The sequence below is a fragment of the Saccostrea echinata genome, unplaced genomic scaffold (assembly GCF_033153115.1).
Source record: "Saccostrea echinata isolate AGI-Se365-2 ecotype Australia unplaced genomic scaffold, CSIRO_AGI_Sech_v1 ptg000034l, whole genome shotgun sequence".
NCBI classification, from domain to species: Eukaryota; Metazoa; Mollusca; class Bivalvia; order Ostreida; family Ostreidae; genus Saccostrea; species Saccostrea echinata.
In genome coordinates, this window is record NW_026889783.1 from 1,488,368 (window position 1) to 1,508,502 (window position 20,135).

Sequence of the window (20,135 nt, forward strand, 5' to 3'; positions counted from 1 at the left end):
TTTTGTCTTCGTATTACTGATTAAAAAAAAAGAAACCTTTTTGATTGTTTCAAGCATGTAAGCTTTTATTTTATTAATATAATACGACATACACATATCCGGATATTTGTTTGTCCACCGATTCGAATTTTACAGCCAACGGAAGTTGGATGCTTTTACAAGAATAATGGAAATCTGAGAAAATATTTGATTAACAAAGTCTGTGCTGTAAGAAAAATGCATGGTCGTTGAAGGAGGTATAAATTTAGTCTACTTTAAATGGCAAAGTTAAAGTTGATGCATCTAGAAATTATTATACGTATATTAAGCAATTAGTTTTCGGACTTTTCCACGAGGAAGATAAAGCGCCATGTGCGATGTAGTTGAATGTTATTGTGAATGGTAAAAATTAATGTTCTGCAATTTTACTTTACAGATGAGAAACATATAACTATAAGAAACATATTCTTAAAATGTATTCCATAGAGCTTTGCATATTTAAATAGTTAGGTCCACCAACCAAAAAAAAAGACGCAAAACATTTTAAACCAGGGACCTATATACTAACTATATATATAGGTCCCTGTTTTAAACAAACTTCATTTCTCAAATACAGTTGAGTATAATACTGGTCATGTTGACAGTGCAAAATTCTCAAGCAAAAATAAGAATGGAAGCGTTATTTGTCAATTTATTAGCACAAAATAGCAAAGAAGACGAAAATGACGATATTTCATCTTTTTACCAAAATGGAGGGTCCAGGTGCACTGATATATCTCACTTGTTTTACAGGGAACACTACTTTTTTATGGTTTTAACTTTTTGTCAAGACTTTTCTCTACAAGTACATATTCTTTTACTCCAGCATGCTAGAGGTTCATGGCAAGATGCTTTTGACTTGGTGCCGCATAACCTCTAGCATCCATTGTAAAAATTCTTGCCGCTGAAACCCCAAGTGGAAATAAATTGTTTATTTATTGATTCAGGCTTTGAACATTAACGAATGACACAAAAAATAAATTTTTCACTATATGCGATGTAATTTACACATAAAACAATGATAATCTCTCGTATTAGCCATAAATCCATTGTTTTTTTTTTTTTTTCAAATCGAAGCAGAAATTAAATCAAGTCTTCTGTATAAAATTCGGGAATGGATTGCAGAAAATCTGACAAAACGAAACTAATTTTCGGCTATGAAATAGCAGCAAATTTTGTTTTCTGACTAGCAGTCTGCAAAGTCAACGTGAAATCAAATCGAAAGTACTTCCGGGGAAAAATTGAAATAATGACGATTTTGATTAATGAATAATGATGCATGCTGAATAAAGTGGATTTTATGATTTCTTGTGACTTTTGTACCCCACGCAAACGCATAGGTACCAGTGTTTGAAACTCACTGTAAAATTAGCTAGACGTGCAGGGCTGACTGCTAATGAAAGTTTTCAGTCCTGCCAAAAATTTACTAGCCCGAGAAAATAATTGTCATTTATAACTTTGTTTTAGCGATGACGTGAATGGGGCCAGATCACCACAACTTCAATCCTGATTCTGCCCCCATTCTACCCCCTTTGCTTCTTACACTTTACTACTGATACTATTGGTTGATTTGAGAGAGAATTATCAAATATATGAATTTTAATTTATATAAAATTTTAACACGTCAAGCAGGGCGTCCATACTTGCAGATCAGTTCGCCCATGGCAAAATTTGTGCCTCTCTGGTGATCGGGCACACGGTTATTTCAAACACTGGTAGGTACCTGAGAATTACTTGTTTAAAGTTTATTTCACAAGTAATATGCCCAAAATCTCAGTTGGAATGAGCTTGTTAGAAAATGGCCTTTGGTTGTAAGAGTGCGAGATATATAAGGAGCGTAGGGACGTTAACCAAGGCTCTCACTTTTAAGAGCAGTTTTCTTCCAGACAGTGTACTATTAGTGTTTTTTTTCTGGGCTAAAAGCCATGTAAAAGATAATGAATTAGTTCTACCAAATTTCAACATTTAACCGCTAAAATACAACTTTCACCTTACATGTTGATGTTCTAATGTACGTGGTTGGAAGTAATTAGTGATCCGGATGAAATGAAACTCCCATAAACACTCTTCTTTCAGCAGTAAATTCAAATTCACTAAGCCTTATATATAACCTGGGTAGAAGAAATAATTTGAAAATGAAAATAGACTATAGTAAGTCAAAGACAAAAATGAAGAAAATACGTATAGTTAGTAAACCTGACGATTATCCATCATTTTTCAAAATTCCAGATTTCAGTCTCGCCCCTGAATAACCTAGATAGATTGTTCCGTCTTATCCTACAGATCTTGGTCTAAAGTCGTCAACAGGGAAATGGGGCATAGCTTCAGATGGTGGCATCAGGGGGTAAAGGATGTAATGCTTCAGGGGGAAAAGAGTTAATGATAGAATATGTTGGCAATCTAGCAAAATGAATTCATATGTTTACTATAAACGATTCAGAGAGATCTGAATGACAGCATAGCAGATAAATTGAAGTCGGAAAAATGTGTTGAAATTGTCCTTTACGGATTAATTTCTGGAGTAGAAGGCACATACAAGCTCATCAAAGAGGTATAGGATACTTAGTATACCAAATGGCCAACAATATAGGGCATTTACAAACATCCTCAAAATTTCAATATTTTATGGTATTAAGTAAATCTAGCTATAAACAAATGCAAATTATAAGCAGTACCTGTCAAAAATAGTCATAATTATCTCCGACAAGAGCAATGAAATTTACAAATTTTGCATGGGATATATGGAGATCTATTGAGTGAGCATTGAAAAATACAGACTTCTGTATTTGATATAAGTTTGTAAATTTTATAACACGAGGCTCCCCCTTGAATTTAACAATTGTATTGCATTCAGTTCAAGGAAACTTGCAAGAACTTTCGAGTTTCAGTTATCCAGACTTACAAAACCCTATAGGAAAACCATTGACATTGTTTTAGAAACCAGTTTGTTTCAGAAATGATATTTTGGAAAAGATTTAAATAGAGAATAGGTTAAAGCCTATATTGCAGGATATATCAATTCCTGAGTTGGAATTTGATTCTGATGATGAAAATGTACTGGGATCAAATATACATTATTTAAAGCTGAATATGACTCGTAAATAGGCATACACCATTTTTGACATTACTATCTACAATATCAAGACCGGGATATACTCTTCGCATTCGTTACACCTGACTGCTTTATTGTCACGGATATCGGCGTGGAATGGCGACCCTTGTTCATGCTGGTTATCTTGCATTACCTTTGTTTACATTTTATTGCAGTAACGTGTATTTGTGTTTGTTTGTATACTGCACTGACCTGTGCAACTGTTGTAAGTTTCATTGGTATCTTACTCTCCTGCATAAGAAAAAGTGCTCAGATATTTTTTGTTGCTACCGAGTGCTGTATAAGCATACGTCTGTCTACTCCAGTGACGAACACCGGACAGTTATTAAGTGAGCAGCTTTATATAGGGGTCCTCAGGTATAGCAAGAGACAAATTGAATATGGCGAACACATTCCTTTTAATTGTGTTCAGCTTTAAACCATATTTTTATATTGGTATGTAATATAAATTGAATAAGATGGGCAGCAGATTCTATGTATTATGTCATCTCCGTGAGTAACATGATTCCAAAAATAATGATACAGGAAGCATTCTTGATATACCTGTTTCTAAACAGGAAATTCTACCATTTGTTTAAATTGATCTTCATCTTCAAGTACAGTATTAAAATAAAAAACCCACTTAAAAGTCTTTTTTTGACATTTTGACATTCAGAATTTAAACTTTTAGTGATGATAATTTTTTTGTTTGGCAAGTGAAGTATATTTAAAGTTGTATCTTTGCTTGTCCCATGGGGCAAATGTAAAAATTGATTCAAAAATGATGCTTTTTCATTCTAAAATACATGCTTTCTTCAAGCCCATCTTTAAAAAAAAAAGTGCAAGGATTACAGGTACTTTTCATAAAGTGTATAAGTTGCCTGATGGCACAGTGGTGAGAGGGTTTGCTCTAGGGATGCGGTGTAAGGAGTAGATTCTTACATTGCAGGTTCCAATCCCACTACGGGATGTGGAGACTGGTCATTCGGATGAGACTGTATTTTAAAACCGAGGTCACGTGTCGCAGTTGGTGCTGGCATGAAAAAGATTCCTCAATGGTCAGTGGCCCTGAGGATAGGTCAAAATTTGCAGCCCTCCACTGGCAAGTGGTGGCATCTCTATAAGAGTGAAATATTCTCGAGAGGGACGTTAAACAACAAACAAACATGCATAAGGTATAAATTTTTATTGGGTTAATGACATTCATAGGTAGAATAAAATGTTATAGGAATAAAAACACATGTATATATTGGCACCCTTCTTGTTTCCATTTAGTTTTAACTTATCTAAGATGTCAATTTCAAACATTTATTAATTATTATGAAAATTTGACAGGTCAAGAGGATGGACCTCCCATGGTCTGATGGGATTTACCCAAGTGATGTCCCCCGGGATTTTGAAGAGGTCCGGAACAGGGAGGAGAGAAAAGAGAGGATATCCCTGTACTGGGAGTCCATGGTGTAAGTTATCATATCAAATTTTTTTGTACTGTGAGTCCTTGTAAATTATTAGGGAGAAAATCCCTCATATTGAGAGCCCATGATACTACCTACCGGTAATATCATGGGAAATTCTCCTTCTCTTTTTTACTGGAAATCCATGGTGTAACATTTAGAGGTGTTCCTATTATTACGGGAGTACTTAGAGGAACTCCCCCACCCAACCCACCCTTGTCCTTAGAGTCTATGATATTAGTTGAAGGGGAATCCCCTTGTAAAAAAAGATTCATTGTGTCAGTTACCATAGAGAATCCTCTTGCCTTTTTCATTATCATAGGAACATGGGGAAATCCCTTTACTGTGAGATCAAGGTATCTGTGAAATATTTCATTTAGATAAGTGTACAGTTGTGATTTGTTTACCTTTTGTATGGGATTAACAATAATTGGAGTCACAATTTTGCAGCAGATTTAATTTCTATTGTTTTTTTTATTTTTATTTCTTTTAGAAATGACAAAGAACCAAAAGTCCACAAGGTACATTTATTTGGTTTGCTTTGTTGTGTTGTGAACCATTTCCTTAAAAAAAAATCCAAGTTTTAGTAGCATTGAATGTTTAACATTTCAGAATGCTCTGCTCCATTTAATGCAAGACCTGAAGGATGAAGGGAATGACCTGTTTAAGGAGGGGGACTTTGATAACTCCTGGATGCACTATCGTAATGCCCTTTTCATCGCCCGCATCTTGGAAGTGCGTTTTTATCACACTGTGGATAAGGAGTTTATGTCTACTCTCTTCTCCAACAGGGCTTTCTGCTGTCTTAAAAAGGTAATCAAAATAAAGGAGTAAATAAAGAGTTCCTGTAAGATGTGTGTTATATGAAGAAAATGGAAGGTATCTTCTTTTTAAAAAAAAATGTTGGCACCACAGAGCTTGAATATTTCATGCATCCGCACTAGATATGTTACAGGAATTAATCTTATAATCTTGTTTTTTTTATATTTGAACTATTTTAACAACAGGACTGTCATTACTTACTACATGTAATGAAGCTGTGTTTATTTATTTAGGAGATGTACATAGAGGCCATACATGATTGTGATTCAGGTAAGTCTTCCTTTAACCCACAACATGATGAATGTGAACCTCTTACATTGTTATATATTTAGTATTTAATGACACAGGTAACAACATGTAGAAAATGTTTTGTTTTTTTTTTTTTTGTGATTTCAGCCATACAGATTTTCCCTGGTAACATAAAGGCTTATTACAGACAGGTGCTTGCTCTGAAGGCACAGAAGAGATTGACTGATGCTCTACAAGTTGCAGAGAAAGGCATGGAGACCAAGCCAGGGGTTAGTTAACACTTTTTCCATTCATGACATCTCCATGGCTTGCATTGTAGAGAAATCTGTTTATGGAACCTGGAAGAGAAAATTATTAGTAATTGACAAAAAATCTTAGCTGACTTCAGTGACTTGTATCTGTAATTGTTGATAAAGGAAGAAAAAAAATCACTGCATTTCTGCAAATCAAATAGTATACATTGTATCATTAACTTCCTTAATAATTAAAATGATAATTCCCTGTTACCCTGAAATATCTTTCCTTTTTCTATCCAACTTGAGAATGCAGATTACATGTTCATGTATACACACATACACACAGACATACCAAAATCGTGTATATGGATGACTTATGATTACTTATGATTAATACCATTTCAAAGAATTGGATAATATAGAATATATATATAATCACATATTTAGTGATGTTCTGATCTTGAAAGGGCCCTATCACACTGTCACAATTTATGCTACTATTACCCAGGAATTATAATATAAAAGCCAGCCTGATGTTTTTTGGCCAGAGGTTATTATTTTTGCTTCTCAAACAATATGATTTTAATATACAACAATTTAAGGGTTTGAAGGGTACCTTGATGAACAATGGCAATTTACTTACAAGCTGGTTGATCACATTATTAATGGTTTATGATCTTTGTACAATATGTAGAAGACATAATTAAATACAGTACTCTTAAGAATGACTAATAAATGTCATGATAAATACACAATATTCCTACAAATAGTGGCAAGTTCATACAAATATACATTTTATGAGATGTATATTGAGAGGCTGTTTAAGAACCTCAAACATCATATAAAAGTTGCCTGATCAGGGCAATAGCTACAGTGTGGAGGTTTTAATTACTTTCAGTATATTCATGAATTAATTGATAAAGATCTTCAGGTTCTGTGGCACTTGTATTTTTAGTTTCTTTCTCTTCTTTCTTTTGGTATTTTAGATTTGGTGGGGTTCTCAAACATCAGACAACTCCTTTTATTATCAGCTTGCACATCCCTTAATACGTTCTATTTCCATTAGTGAACTCTTCAAAATTAGAGGCCCGTTTGGTCGTCTGACAGGGGCGGCATGGCGTTGCGGATAATACAAAACATGCCAATCTCAATCCAATTTTTAACGTTAAATGTATTTGTCATTCCAATCAAAGAACAGAAGAACTAAAAGACATATGTAAGAGAGCGAGAACCCTAAATTTATCATCCATTAATAAAAAATACGACATTTCCGAGGCATGTGTATTGTATTTAGATGTACCATACGATAAATAGATACATACGATCAACAATAGATATAAATTGATATCGTTGTCATTCCTACTCTTATGTATATAAAGTCCACAACAATAAAATATTTCATTTGCATTTTCTTAGGATTTGTTCATCGACATTCAACATATTGTTTACATGTTTACGTTACGTTTGTCCCTGAAATCCCGCGAGATTTGTACATTTTCCGACTTTTTCACAAAAGAGCGCACTAAGAAGTATAACTCTTCCATAGTGGAAATAGAACGTATTGTACTGTCTTGTTAGTTAAAATGCACAGTACTCATTTTGCACTTGTCATTGATAGCCCTTTTTATATCATATTTGTGGAAAAGTCATTCTGCACTTTCTATTGATTTGAAGAACATGTCACAGTAACTCTTAGGACACTCATAGTTACTTGTAGGACAATCACGGTAACTTGTATGACAATCACAATGTCAGAAATACTACAAAGTTCTGTGGAAGTCACAGGAATGTCAAAGATTTACTACAAATATGTGTATTATTGCAGTGAAATTTAACATGCCCACCACACACAATATCTATGAATACTTAAAAATCTTACTATGGCACAATTACAGGGGGGTATTTGAACATGCTCAAAACAATTGCCGTTTTTGTCGATTTGCTGTTATAAAACAAGAATAAGGGAGATATTCTTAAAGGTTCCACATTTCTTTGTTGACATTATTGGTAAATTTTGTGCATTAAGTTTTTTTTTTATTAAATGCTTGTTAAGTATGAGATTTCACAAGAATTAAAACAGAATATAAGGTATGGTTTTATTGTTTTTTGATTAATATCATTATTATAATAGATATAATTCAAATTGAATAGGGGTGAAGTAGGATTAATATTTTATATTGATGTAGAATTAACACAGGAAATTTGTTTGTTTGTTTGTTGTTTTGATTTTAATTTTCTGTTAAAAATAAGGTGAGAAGATTTTCTTTATTTTTAAAGTGCATACCCTGCTCAGGATGTTAGAGAATTTGTCATTATAGTTAACTGAGTTTATGCTACATTATGACTTAATGAAAGTTTCAATATACAATTATGGATGGATTCAGTAGGGAACATAAAATTATTTATTATTAATATCTCATTGTAACTAATATTGCTGTGAACAGCATGAGCAAAACATACTTAGTATATATATTGGTTCTTAGATGTAGTGCCCCAGTCAGTCATTTAATCATATGGTTCCCCAATGAGCAATGCAACATATGGTGCCATATTAAGTCATTAAGCATAAAAAAGTATCTTGTTCAAATGGACACAAAATGCATATTGCTTGACATTGAAAACTACCTTATATACTTACTATACCCCATGCAACAAGTTGCGGGGGGTATAATGTTTTTGACCCGTCTGTCAGTCAATTAGTCCTTCAGTCCTGTTTTTTTTTTGTCAGCGCAACTCCTCTTAATTAAACTGCTGCACAGAATTTCGTCAAACTTTGCAGATATTTAGAACACAGTGTGTAGTTGTGCATATTGCCTGGAAATTCCGATTCCATTATTTTTCTGGGAATTTTGGCATTTTTCAACTTAGATTTATGGCCATATTTTGAATATAGAGATGAACAGTTTGTCAGCACAACTCTTCTTAAACCTCTGCACAGAATTTCATCAAACTTTGCAGATGTTTAGAACACAGTGTGTAGTTGTGCATATTGCTAGGAAATTTCGATTCCATTATTTTTGTCCTTAGAGTTTTGGCTATTATTGAAGAAACTTTCCAGTTACTTAATAAGGAAATCCACTGGAATCAGTTTTTGTAATGAAATTTTATGTGAAATTTTTTATGACCTTAAAAGACCCCTATTGATTTTTAGATCAAAATATCAGTGATTCAACACACACACACACACACAAGTACACAAAAAGTCCCCCCCCCCCCCCCCCCCACACACACACACACTAGCTCACTTGCTCAATTTTTCTTTCATTTGATCTACTTTATGTGTATACTATGCTGTGAGTAAAAGACATCTTGAACTATTACCAGTCAGTGCCAGTGTAGGTGGGCATGTTAAATTTCAAGCTGTCCACGTGGTACTTAGCATTACTGCATGGAGACATGCATAAAATTGTTTAGGTACAATGTCAAGACTGACTGCACTTGCACAAAGATAAGAGTATTTTTAGTCAGGGGGATTCCCCAAGTTTAGATGGTGTGGGTATTTCCATTACTGTGTTGTAAATTGTTTGAGGGGCACCTGCAAAAAATATAAAGTGTCATCAGTTTCTTGGTTTCTAAAATTTCAACATATATCATGACAGGTAAGTCCTTGGTACAGAGCTGTAGTACAAAGTCTAAAAAAAAGGTGGTGAGGTCATGTCCCTAGTTTCTGTATTATTATCTGGAAATGCAGAGTATCATTGGAGGTTTAAATTGTATGGCTGATAACACACAGTCTTTTGTGTTTTTTAACTTGTCTGCATGTGGTTGACAACCATTTTCTGAAAAGACATTAAATTTCAAATGCTTTAAAACTTTTGTTTTAAAGATTTCTTCTGTGTTCATATTTTGCTGTTAAAAGAAAAAAGAAATTTTTCAATACTGTCTTTTTTTCTGAACCAAAAGTGAACCATGCTATAAGATACATGTTTAAAAAAAGTATAACATGTAATAAGTATTGATGGCACACACTATATTTAAAGCACTGGTTAAGTTGTACTTATTTGCTTCCTGTTACGTGTGACTTATATTAGTGTCAATCCAAAATTTTGCATGTCATTTATTAGCTGTTTTTTTAATAAGTCAGTAATAAGATGATGAAAAGAGGAGAAACAAGTATAATTGGCAAAAGTGAAGTTCATGTTTGATACTTGTTTGCTAATAAACAGGGTGCATTTGAAAATAGGAGACAGACTTGAACAAAAACTCTCCTGAGGTTTTATCCCTCTCATAAGACGGTTAGAAATTAATGCCAGTCAACTCTGCAGTATCATCAACATCCACTGTTCTTTTTGAATGATCAACTTTGTCATTTTTGACATCATCAGCATCTTTGGCCTAATTTTCAGCAGAACTTTGGCCTAATTTTCAGCAGATTTTTTGACAAAATGTAAATTTTTAACCAGAGTTGTGGGCTACCTAAAAATTATTTGAGCTCCTATTTTGAATGCACATGATAGAGTTAAGTCTAAGGTAAATGTTATCTAAAATGATAATAATGTCTGTTTGCATGCATCCAAGTAATACTCAAATGTTGACTGTAAACCTTTAATTTGATGAAATATTTTTCTCTTCTGTTTGTGATTTTGGCATGTATACTAAAACAAGAAATTTCTATAAATTTCTTTAAAATGTTACTCCTGTACAGTTTTGGTCTGATTTCAATAAATCTTGCTACACAGGTAGACTACACTTACGTACATAATTCTGTATATTGGTTCTTGAATTTGGCTTAAAGTGTGGCCAGGGTTATTAAAATTTGAAATTTCTGTAAAATTCTTTCAAAACACTACTCCTCCCACAGTTTTAGTCTGATTGCAATTAAACTTGCCTCAAAAACAGACTAAATCAAGGATTATTATTCTATTTATTGTTGTTGCCATAGTTTCAAGTCCAAGTGCTACTTTTCCTTTCTTATAAGTACAAACCAGTAGAGCTACAGTCTCAACAGAGACTTCTGTTACAGTCAGCATATTATGTCATCATTTTAGGAATCTTATACTTCACAAAAAATACTTAAGGACATCACAATATAAGCATACAGTGGAATCGCTTTAGATTGTGGGGGTCAATGTTCATGGAAAGCAAAATCTTACTGCTTCGTGGGGACGCAATTTTGTTGATAACTCATTTACCTATATTATATATATATATATATATATATATATATATATATATATATATATATATATATATATATATATATGTATATATATATATATATATATATATATATATATATATATATATATATATATATATAATCAAGGAATCCATACGTTGACAATCATTTTTGGAGATGTAAATTTGTGGGTAAGGGTGACCCTTTAAATTCTTGAAGATTGGTTCCCCACAAATAATATGGTTTTACAGTATTTCCTGATCTTTTCGGTGATATTATCAACTTCCATTAAATGGTTCACTTTTCAGAACTTTACAATACTTACATATATTGAATATTGTACAGTTTTCTTTTCACACAGTACTTCAAAATGTGTCCTGGTAATTGCAGGTGTTCAAGGAAATATTAGAGGAGTTAAAAGAACAGATTGAAGAAGAGAGGAATATTGCTAATGTGTCTGCTAAGGATGCTAAGCCTTTAGAGGAGAGAGAACCAGATAACGAGTGGCTGCAGGGAACCAATATTAACATAACCAAGGTGAAGATAAATTAAATTAATCTCTATAAAGATGAATTGTAGTTCATTCAGGGACGTATGTTTGAATCTAATTAATACTTTTATCTTTCTTTTGTAGCAAAGTGAAGCAAGACAAAAGATGCCATCAAAGAAAAATAAAGGTTTTTTTAATTTATACTATGGATTAAAAATGTTTTTTAATTATTTCATTGGGAACAAAGTAATTCCTTTTGGTTATGTAAATTTGTTAGGAAGATTATTGCAAATCTGGATTTTTGTATATATTGATGAGTATAAATTTGATTTATGCTTTAGGGAAGCCCAGCACAAAACAGTCCCAGCCTAATGGTAACATTAACAATAGTAATGCAAAGGCATTTGTAAAGTCCAGTCCAGAGATAGGGAATGGAGTGGTAGAAGATGATGAAGTTGAGTCTGATGATACTGAAGGGACTGATGATCGTCTTAGTGATGATGAAAGCTTTGTCAGCACCTTTATGAATGTTCGTAACACTAAGCTGGTCAGTCCAGGACAGAATTTCCATCTCAAGTTTCCAACAACTGTGGATGTATCGGTAAGTAGGATACTCCGAATGGGATTGTTTTATCTTTTTAAGTGAATTTTAACTGTTAATTTTTGGGTTTTGTCTTCAGTGTTTAATTTGGTATGTAATTTTATTTTGTATCTTTATAAAATGTACATGTCTTGTTTGACAGGAACCAGTTCATAAATCTATGGGATTAGATTGTTTTTCTCCTCCAGCAGGTACTGTTACTATCTCCTTTGCTCTCTATATTCAAAATTGTCAGTGCAGAATATCTTTGGCAATAAAACATGAATTCTTTTAAATTTATTTTAGCAGCAAGAAGAGCTAGGGTTTTATTTTTACAATGTAGAGTTAACGTGTAAAGCACAATATTTTTGACATTTTTTCTTTGCATAAAGAGTGATGATGTATTGCATACTTGATTAATGATTATTAACCTAGTGAAAATCAAATTGTCATGCTTTTTTGGAAAAAGTAAAGGAAAATAATTATTCAGAATCAATTTTTAGGCAAAATGCCAGCTAAACCAGATTTTCCTCGGAACACACCAAATATTTCCAGTTCTGCCTCTTCTCTATCATCTCGAACATCCACACCCAACCCTAAGGCAGTGAGCCAGTCAGCCATGACTGAGATCAAGAAAATCAAGTTCCCAATGGATGAAAATTATGACTGGAGGTTAGCCTGTAGACAGTGCTTTGTTAAAATAGGGGAAGGCATCCGGGGATTTAGATACAGCATGAACTTATCACATGCATGTATGAGAGACATATTGCTAGTAAGGCTGAGAAAGGAGGGAATGAATTGGATTAAGGTCCGACCACGTCCGGAGTCTAAGTTCCAGCAGTTTGTAAGTTACAAGATCTGTACTCACTTCAGCAGTGGAAACCCTTGCGCTGTTGGAGAGGAAAAGTGCACTTTTGCTCACAACACAACAGAGAAAAATCTGTGGAACATGGATAGGGATCCAGACGAGCCCTTTCTGTTGACAGACTTCATCAGCAAACTCCAACAGTATAAGATAGGTTAGTTGGTGGTTCAATTCAAATGAAGTAAATTTAAAAGCAGAATTTTTTTTTTTAAATTTCAAATGAAAATATAAGCTTAATTATCCTTTCTTTAACTCATAGAAGACAGTGTTGAATCTATAGATTATACTACTGTTACATTCAAATTTTTTTTTGTTCATAATTTTATATATTTGGTTTTAACAGACTCAAATGAGGAGCTTGCTAGACTACAGTCAGTTGACTCCAGTGGTGATAAACAGACTGACACTGCCATACCAGGTCTGAACTACAAATCTAAACAGACAAAGCTTACACCTCCTGCACCTGTGGAACATATGGTGTCTGCACTGAAGCAACCCCTCCTACCAACCCCACCGAGGGGTCCAATACCACCCAGCAATCTGCCTGCAGCCCCAATAATGAATCGACCACGAATCCCAGGACCACCACCTCCAGGCTTCCCCGACCCATATTACATGATGCAGCATCCTCCCCCTGGAATGGGCCCCCTTCATGGTATGCCATTTCCGCACCCTATGATGAGGAACAGATTTCCTGGGCAAGGTAATCATCATAATGGGTCAACTTTTTATACACTCAGCTTAAGTATTTGTCCATGTGTGTAATATTCTGATCACTAGTTTTGATAAGTTTTAGATTAAATTAGATGAAATTTTTCATGACATACAAATAGGTCCACCAAGAATGATGCCTCCATTCAGTTCCCCAACATCCCAGGCCCAGATAAGACCCAACATGATGAGGGCACCTGCACCTAAACCAGTGGCAGACTCCACAATACACGATGATTCTTCTGATGTGGCGTCTACATACAACCAAGAATTTCCTCTGTCTTCTACACATGATTATAAACTGGTCTGTAAGAACTGCTACAAGGTCAACACTAGTACTGGAATGTATGTATATCAGCCAACTCAGCATACATGTGAGGAAAATATTCTGGTAGTGAGACAGAGGCACAGTAATGGACAGTGGTTAAAAATCAGGGAGAGGAAGAATCACCGTGTGTTTTCTGGAAAATACATTATGTGTAACAGCATTCGTGTGGGGGGCATTTGTCGTTATGGAGAGGATAACTGTAGCTTTGCTCATAATGACTGGGAACAGTTGTTATGGACAATGGAAAAAGATGAAAAATTTAATATAACAGAGTTTATCATTCAGAGTAGATCTACAAATCTTGAGAAGGGTTACTCTATTGCAGATATTCTTCAGAGACATTCTGGATATCTTGGTTTTGTTTGTAAGGCTTGCTTCTACAACCAACCCCAGATGATAAATAGAGAAGGGGCAGAAGGGAAATGTAGTGGTAAGGCAAAACATGGTTGGTCAGACTACAAAATCTTGGCACATTTTAGTACAGAGGGACCAGTCACCATTATAAACCCAAGGGGATTCTCACACAAGACTGCTTTCTTTAAAGTTTGTAAATGGCTGCATTATTGTCGGAATAGAATCAATGCAGAGTGTAGGTTTGCTCACAGTATTGTGGAAAGAGACTTATGGATGTTTGAGAGAGACACAGATTTTTCTCAGGAGAAAATTGTAGAACTTTCCAATAAACAACTGGGTATATCAACTAATGCCCCCGAGATGACAACCTACACATCAGAGATCACCCCATCAGCCACTCTATATCAGCCCCCCACCCAGCCGACTGCAACTGCAACACCAAAAGCAGCCTCTCAGGTGCTGGAGTCCAAACCAGTGGCCAGTGTGGATGAAGAGGAAGATGACATGTGTCCTTTTGTAATACAAGAACTGTGTTTAACCTGCTGGAAAAATGGAAAGAAGAGTATTCAGGATGGCTCTAAGGATAGATGTGTGAAAAATCATTCTAACTGGAAAACCAATCGTGTGTACCTAGCCTCTCCCTCCAATAAGGAGATTCGAGTCCTGCCCAGAAAAATACCATCAGGATTTCGATTCATACTGTGTAGTTATATTGAGAAACGTGGGAAATGTGGGTACACTGGAGGTGGGCCATGTCAGTTTGCCCATAGTCAGGAGGAACTAGAAATCTGGCAGTGGATGTGTGCTCATGATGGTAAGACTCAATTTTCTCATTTCCACTTTCATTATGAACTAGGAATTGTTTTCTCATTTACATAAGGTTAGGTCTAATATTCACAGAAAAATATGTAAATTGTGAGATTAATTTGTGCAAGTTCTACACATACATGTGTATTATTGATTGAATAATATCTGCCATATATAAGATTTTATTGTTGATGTTTGTTATGTACACATGTACATCATGCTTTTCTTTTCATGTAGTTAAAAAGCTAGAAGATCTGTATAAAGCCAGTAAAGAAGCACAAACAGTTCGGGCAGCCCAGACCAAAAACAAAGCCATCAGCGGGGAATCTGTAGTGTCAGTGGTTAAAAGAGTGACCTTACCAACACAGGTCAAGTTCAGCATGCACTACTGTTCTTATTGTGGTAAACAGTGTAACAGTGAAAAACAGTGGGATGAGCACTGTGCCTCAGAAAAACATAACTTTAATGTAAACTCTGATAAGGAACACCAGTGGAATTATAGACAGCCACCATGGGGACTGCCTGGAACCAACTACGAACTCTGCTACAAGTAAGTCTAGTTCGGGGCTATTTGTGCTTTATCCTCTCTCATTACTGTTATATATGTAATGTAACATGTAGCGTAATGTAAGTAAAGGTGCTTGGACACAGATTTGAAGTTAATATTTTCTCAAATTTTCTGTATAATTTCATGACTTATATGTTGCTATAGCATTTCATACTAAAATGTAATAAAAATCTTATTTCATCTCGAAGTTATTAAAACTTCAAATTTCTGGACGCGTTGGATTGACACATCCTTGCGCTTCGCCATATTTTGATTTTATTCTTAATACTTAAGAAAAGTGGCAATTTTGTTGTGTATTAATGAAAAAATACTAAAACTATAACCCAGAAAATTCAGAGTAGAAATGTTCGAAAGCAAAATCCACTCACAGTGTTGTAAGTCCGTGCTCAGTGGTGTGTGCAGAGTTTAACAATTGAACACACCCGGTGAACTGTAAACATTAACAATAACAGAGCTCGTGCCCTGTTTACAAAAACAGTTTACGTTTCACGGGTGTGTTCAATTTGTTAAACTCTGTACACATCACAGAGCACGGACTGACAATACTGTTGAGTTGGTTTTGTTTTCGAACATTTTACTCTGAATTTTCTGGATTATAGATGTAATATTTTTCATTAACACATAACAAAATCGCTTCTTTTCTTAAATATTAAGGATAAAGTTAAAATTGGTGCAAGTGCAAAGAGGTGTTAATCAAACGCGTCCCGGAATTTGTAGTTCCAATAATTTCCAGATAAAATAAGTTTTAAATTATATTTTCGTGTAAAATGCTATTGCAATATATAATTCGTGATATTATACAGGAAATTTGAGGAAATATTAAGGTCAAATCTGTGTCTAAGCACCTTTAACAATTACTGTTCAAGTAAAAACAGGTTCAGAATTAAATTAAATGTATTTCTTAAGAGTTGTAAAGGAAATGGGATTGTGATATCTAAGATGTACTGTAATTAGGTGTTTATATCTGTCCCTACCTGTTGTAGATGCATGAAATGCGTAATATTTTATATGAGTTGAGTATTCATATAAGTAAAAGAAGTCATAAAATGTTCTAGAAACATGGATATGTTTGTGTTTATTTCAGACATACAGAAGGTAAAAAGTGTCCCTATTCTTATGTCCCGGACATGTACAACATGTGTCAGTATGCCCACAGTGAGGAGGAACTTGACGAGTGGAAGGAGAGGTACGAATGGCGTCAGATGAAGCGTGACATGGCACGGCAGGAGAAGGTGTTCTCCTTCATGGATGAATTATTGGAGCAGTACCAATCAGCTGATCAAGGGATTAGAGTGGTTAGTGTGGTACCATAGTACAGTGATGTTTTCAGTTACTCTTTATAGTACATGATTTATTGGTAGGTAGGCATTTCAAGTGCATGAGGTGTGAATGAAATGGGCATTAAATATTTACAGATCTCAGAGGATATACCAGATGTAGTTGTTACTTGTGAACAGGAATTAACAATCTATGAAGAAGAAAAGAATGCTGTGTTTACATGGATATTCAATGTGAAGTCAAGGGTATAATACTTTAGTTCTATATTTTTCATTTTAGAATTTGAAAAAAAGTGCTTATTACAATGCTCTATAAAGCTTCAGTATTTCAATATTAGTGGGACTTTCGGAAAATGTCAGGAATGGTATAGGTTTATATTAACTACCACTCAATATATTCAAGTCCATTGTCTCGATACTGAAGTTCTCCTAAAAATACATGTATAGAGTCATCAGATGCTATCGTTTATATCACCCGTATCACCCCAAGATCACTTTAGTACTATCATAGCAGCTGAGAGGCATTTCTATGTTTGTTTATAATTCCAGAGGACTCTGGAGAAAGTTGCACTGCTTTACAATAAAGACCGCCTCCACTTTTCACTGAAAGAGAGTGAAATGGAGAAGAATACCCAGATAGCACCGGGGACCTCATTCCAAATTGACAACCACCGCTACCAGGTGGAGGTTCAGTTCACAGGAAACATGTTTGGATCATTCAATCAGTGGGTCATTTTTGACTTTGGCACTCTGCCTGTGTTGGTAAGGAAGTTATATGTAGAGGTAGGGACCATCGGAACACACGAGAAAGTCAAGTCTCTGAGGGAAAAACTGAATTTTGATCGCTGGACGGCAGAAAATAGGGAGATCATCAGATACGAGGGAGCCAATGTGGACGAGTTAGAGAGGAAGTTAACCAGTAAATACAAAGCTCCTTTCTCATCCGACAGTGTAATCAGCCAGCACAGTGTGGCCACGGAGCTGAACTGGAACAACTACCATCACAAGATGCACCAGCTACTAGAGATGGAGGAAATGAAAAGACACCAGATCATATCCAGGTATTTCTATCTTATAATAGAATTGTGATGAAGAAGGAACATACAAAATTAATTTCAGATAATTGAAATGAAGAGGTAGAAGCCTTTTATAAATTCAGAACAGTTTTTTAATATACGCCCGTCTTTAGACGGGACGTATAATGTTATGGTGTTCATGTCCGTCCGTCCGTCTGTAAGCTTTTTTTGTGTCCGGCTCATAACTTTAATACTATTAGGCCTAGGATTATCAAACTTTGTCAACTGATACTTCTTGGGTAGAAGGTGTGTCGCACATTTAAAGTAGGTTGCTCTGACCTTTAATTAAGATGCTATGGCCAAATATGGAAAAATCCTGTCCGGCTCATAACTAGAAAATATTGGACTTGGAATCATCAAACTTGGCCAATTTGTGCATTTTAGGTAGAAGGTGTGTGATATAATGTTATACATGTATTGAAATTCCACCTCTCTTATGGGTCAAGGAGAATTTGATAACAGAAAATTGCATGTCAAATTAGAGAGAAATTAATAAGTTTAGCATGAGGAGCTAGCTGGTAGAGCATCTCTGATCAAGCAGGTGTTATCTATATCTCTTGGGAGCTGGGTAAAAAGAATCAGTGATGTTGGATTAAATAGTTGGCTAGCCTAACTTTTAAAATGAATTTGGTGAAAAGTAATTAAAACTTCTTTGATATTGTATAATAAATTAATTTGATATTATATAATAAACTAATTTGATATTGTATAATATAATTAAAACTGATTATACTCGGGGGAGGGGGGGGGGATATTGGAATCAGCACGTTGTCCTTATGAATTTCAGCTTAAAACCAGTCTGACATTAAATCTAAAAGAAATCAAGTATTTAAATAAAAAATGTTTTAATTATGGTATATAGTCCCTACAAATCTAAGAGTAATGCAGGAACCTTATTAAAAGTGTTGCATCAAGATTACACAAGTTTTTTTGTTTCTTTTTATAAATCTTTGTAACAAATTAAAAAAAAAATCTTTGTTTTCAAATTTAATTTCAGAAAGATTTTTATTGCACTACAAAGCAGATAGTATGGATAGATCCATTCATTGGTTGGGAGTAATGAGTGGGCATTAATTAATGAGTTCAGTGTAGGGAGGCTAGCTGTCTCAATCATTTCTGAGGATCTCTGATCAAGCAGTTCTTATCTGTATCCTTTGGGAATTAGACAGAAGAACTGCTCGTCAGTTTATAGCATATGTCAATTGATGGCCAGCCTTTTATTTTTAATATTAATTTGATATAGATTAAGTTGTTAAGACTAAATGGATATTGTTTAATATGATGTATTTATTTAATTTTTAGGTCACCTGAGTCACTCAGGTGACCTATTGCTATCCGTTCTCGTCCGTCGTCGTGCGTCGTGTGTTAACATTTGAACATTTTTAGCTTCTTCTCTGAAACCGCTTAACCAATTTCAACCAAATTTGGCATATAGCATCTATGGGTGAAGGGGAACAAAATTGTGAATTTCATGGTCCCTGCCCCCCTGGGGCCTGAGGGGTGGGGCTAAAACCACCAAAAATAATGCAATCTTTAGAAATCTTCTTCTTTACTCCAGGACATCAAGCAGTCAAACTGTTGGCATCATTGTAACAAGCATTGAGCCCTCTACCAAAATTGTGAAATTCATGACCCCAGGGTCAGGGGTTCTGGCCCCAGGGTGGGGCTCTATTGATTATATAGTGAAAATGCATTATTTCTTTGAAAATCTTCTTCTGTGCTCCTGGGTATTAAATAAAGTAACTAAGTACAAAGTTATGAAGAGCAAGAGTGCCTCTTCCAAAATTGTGAAATTCATGGCCCCAGGGTCAGGGGTTCTGGCCCCAGGGTGGGGCTCTATTGATTATATAGTGAAAATGCATTAATTCTTTGAAAATCTTCTGTGCTCCTGGGTATTAAATAAAGTAACTAAGTACATAGTTATGATGAGCAAGAATGCCTCTTCCAAAATTGTGAAATTCATGGCCCCAGGGTCAGGGGTTCTGGCCCCAGGGTGGGGCTATATAGATCATATAGTGAAAGTGCATTATTTCTTTGAAAATCTTCTTCTGTGCTCCTGGGTATTAAATAAAGTAACTAAGTACATAGTT

The 20,135-nt window shown here is 34.9% G+C and overlaps 1 protein-coding gene across 1 annotated transcript in view; it reads left to right on the top strand.

Annotated features, from left to right (window-relative positions):
- The first annotated feature begins 215 nt into the window (after positions 1-215).
- Positions 216-20,135, top strand: part of LOC133199512 (helicase with zinc finger domain 2-like) — a 35,089-nt gene continuing 15,169 nt past the window's right edge. The window contains exons 1-17 of the mRNA XM_061335321.1: positions 216-236; positions 4,445-4,569; positions 5,057-5,084; positions 5,176-5,376; positions 5,619-5,655; positions 5,782-5,903; positions 11,380-11,526; positions 11,624-11,666; positions 11,821-12,080; positions 12,223-12,271; positions 12,563-13,078; positions 13,268-13,627; positions 13,758-15,131; positions 15,362-15,674; positions 16,777-16,987; positions 17,108-17,215; positions 17,519-18,030. Of these exons, the coding sequence (XP_061191305.1) occupies positions 4,454-4,569; positions 5,057-5,084; positions 5,176-5,376; positions 5,619-5,655; positions 5,782-5,903; positions 11,380-11,526; positions 11,624-11,666; positions 11,821-12,080; positions 12,223-12,271; positions 12,563-13,078; positions 13,268-13,627; positions 13,758-15,131; positions 15,362-15,674; positions 16,777-16,987; positions 17,108-17,215; positions 17,519-18,030 (4,397 nt within the window). The 5' untranslated portion in view covers positions 216-236; positions 4,445-4,453. The remainder of the gene's footprint in view (positions 237-4,444; positions 4,570-5,056; positions 5,085-5,175; positions 5,377-5,618; positions 5,656-5,781; positions 5,904-11,379; positions 11,527-11,623; positions 11,667-11,820; positions 12,081-12,222; positions 12,272-12,562; positions 13,079-13,267; positions 13,628-13,757; positions 15,132-15,361; positions 15,675-16,776; positions 16,988-17,107; positions 17,216-17,518; positions 18,031-20,135) is intronic.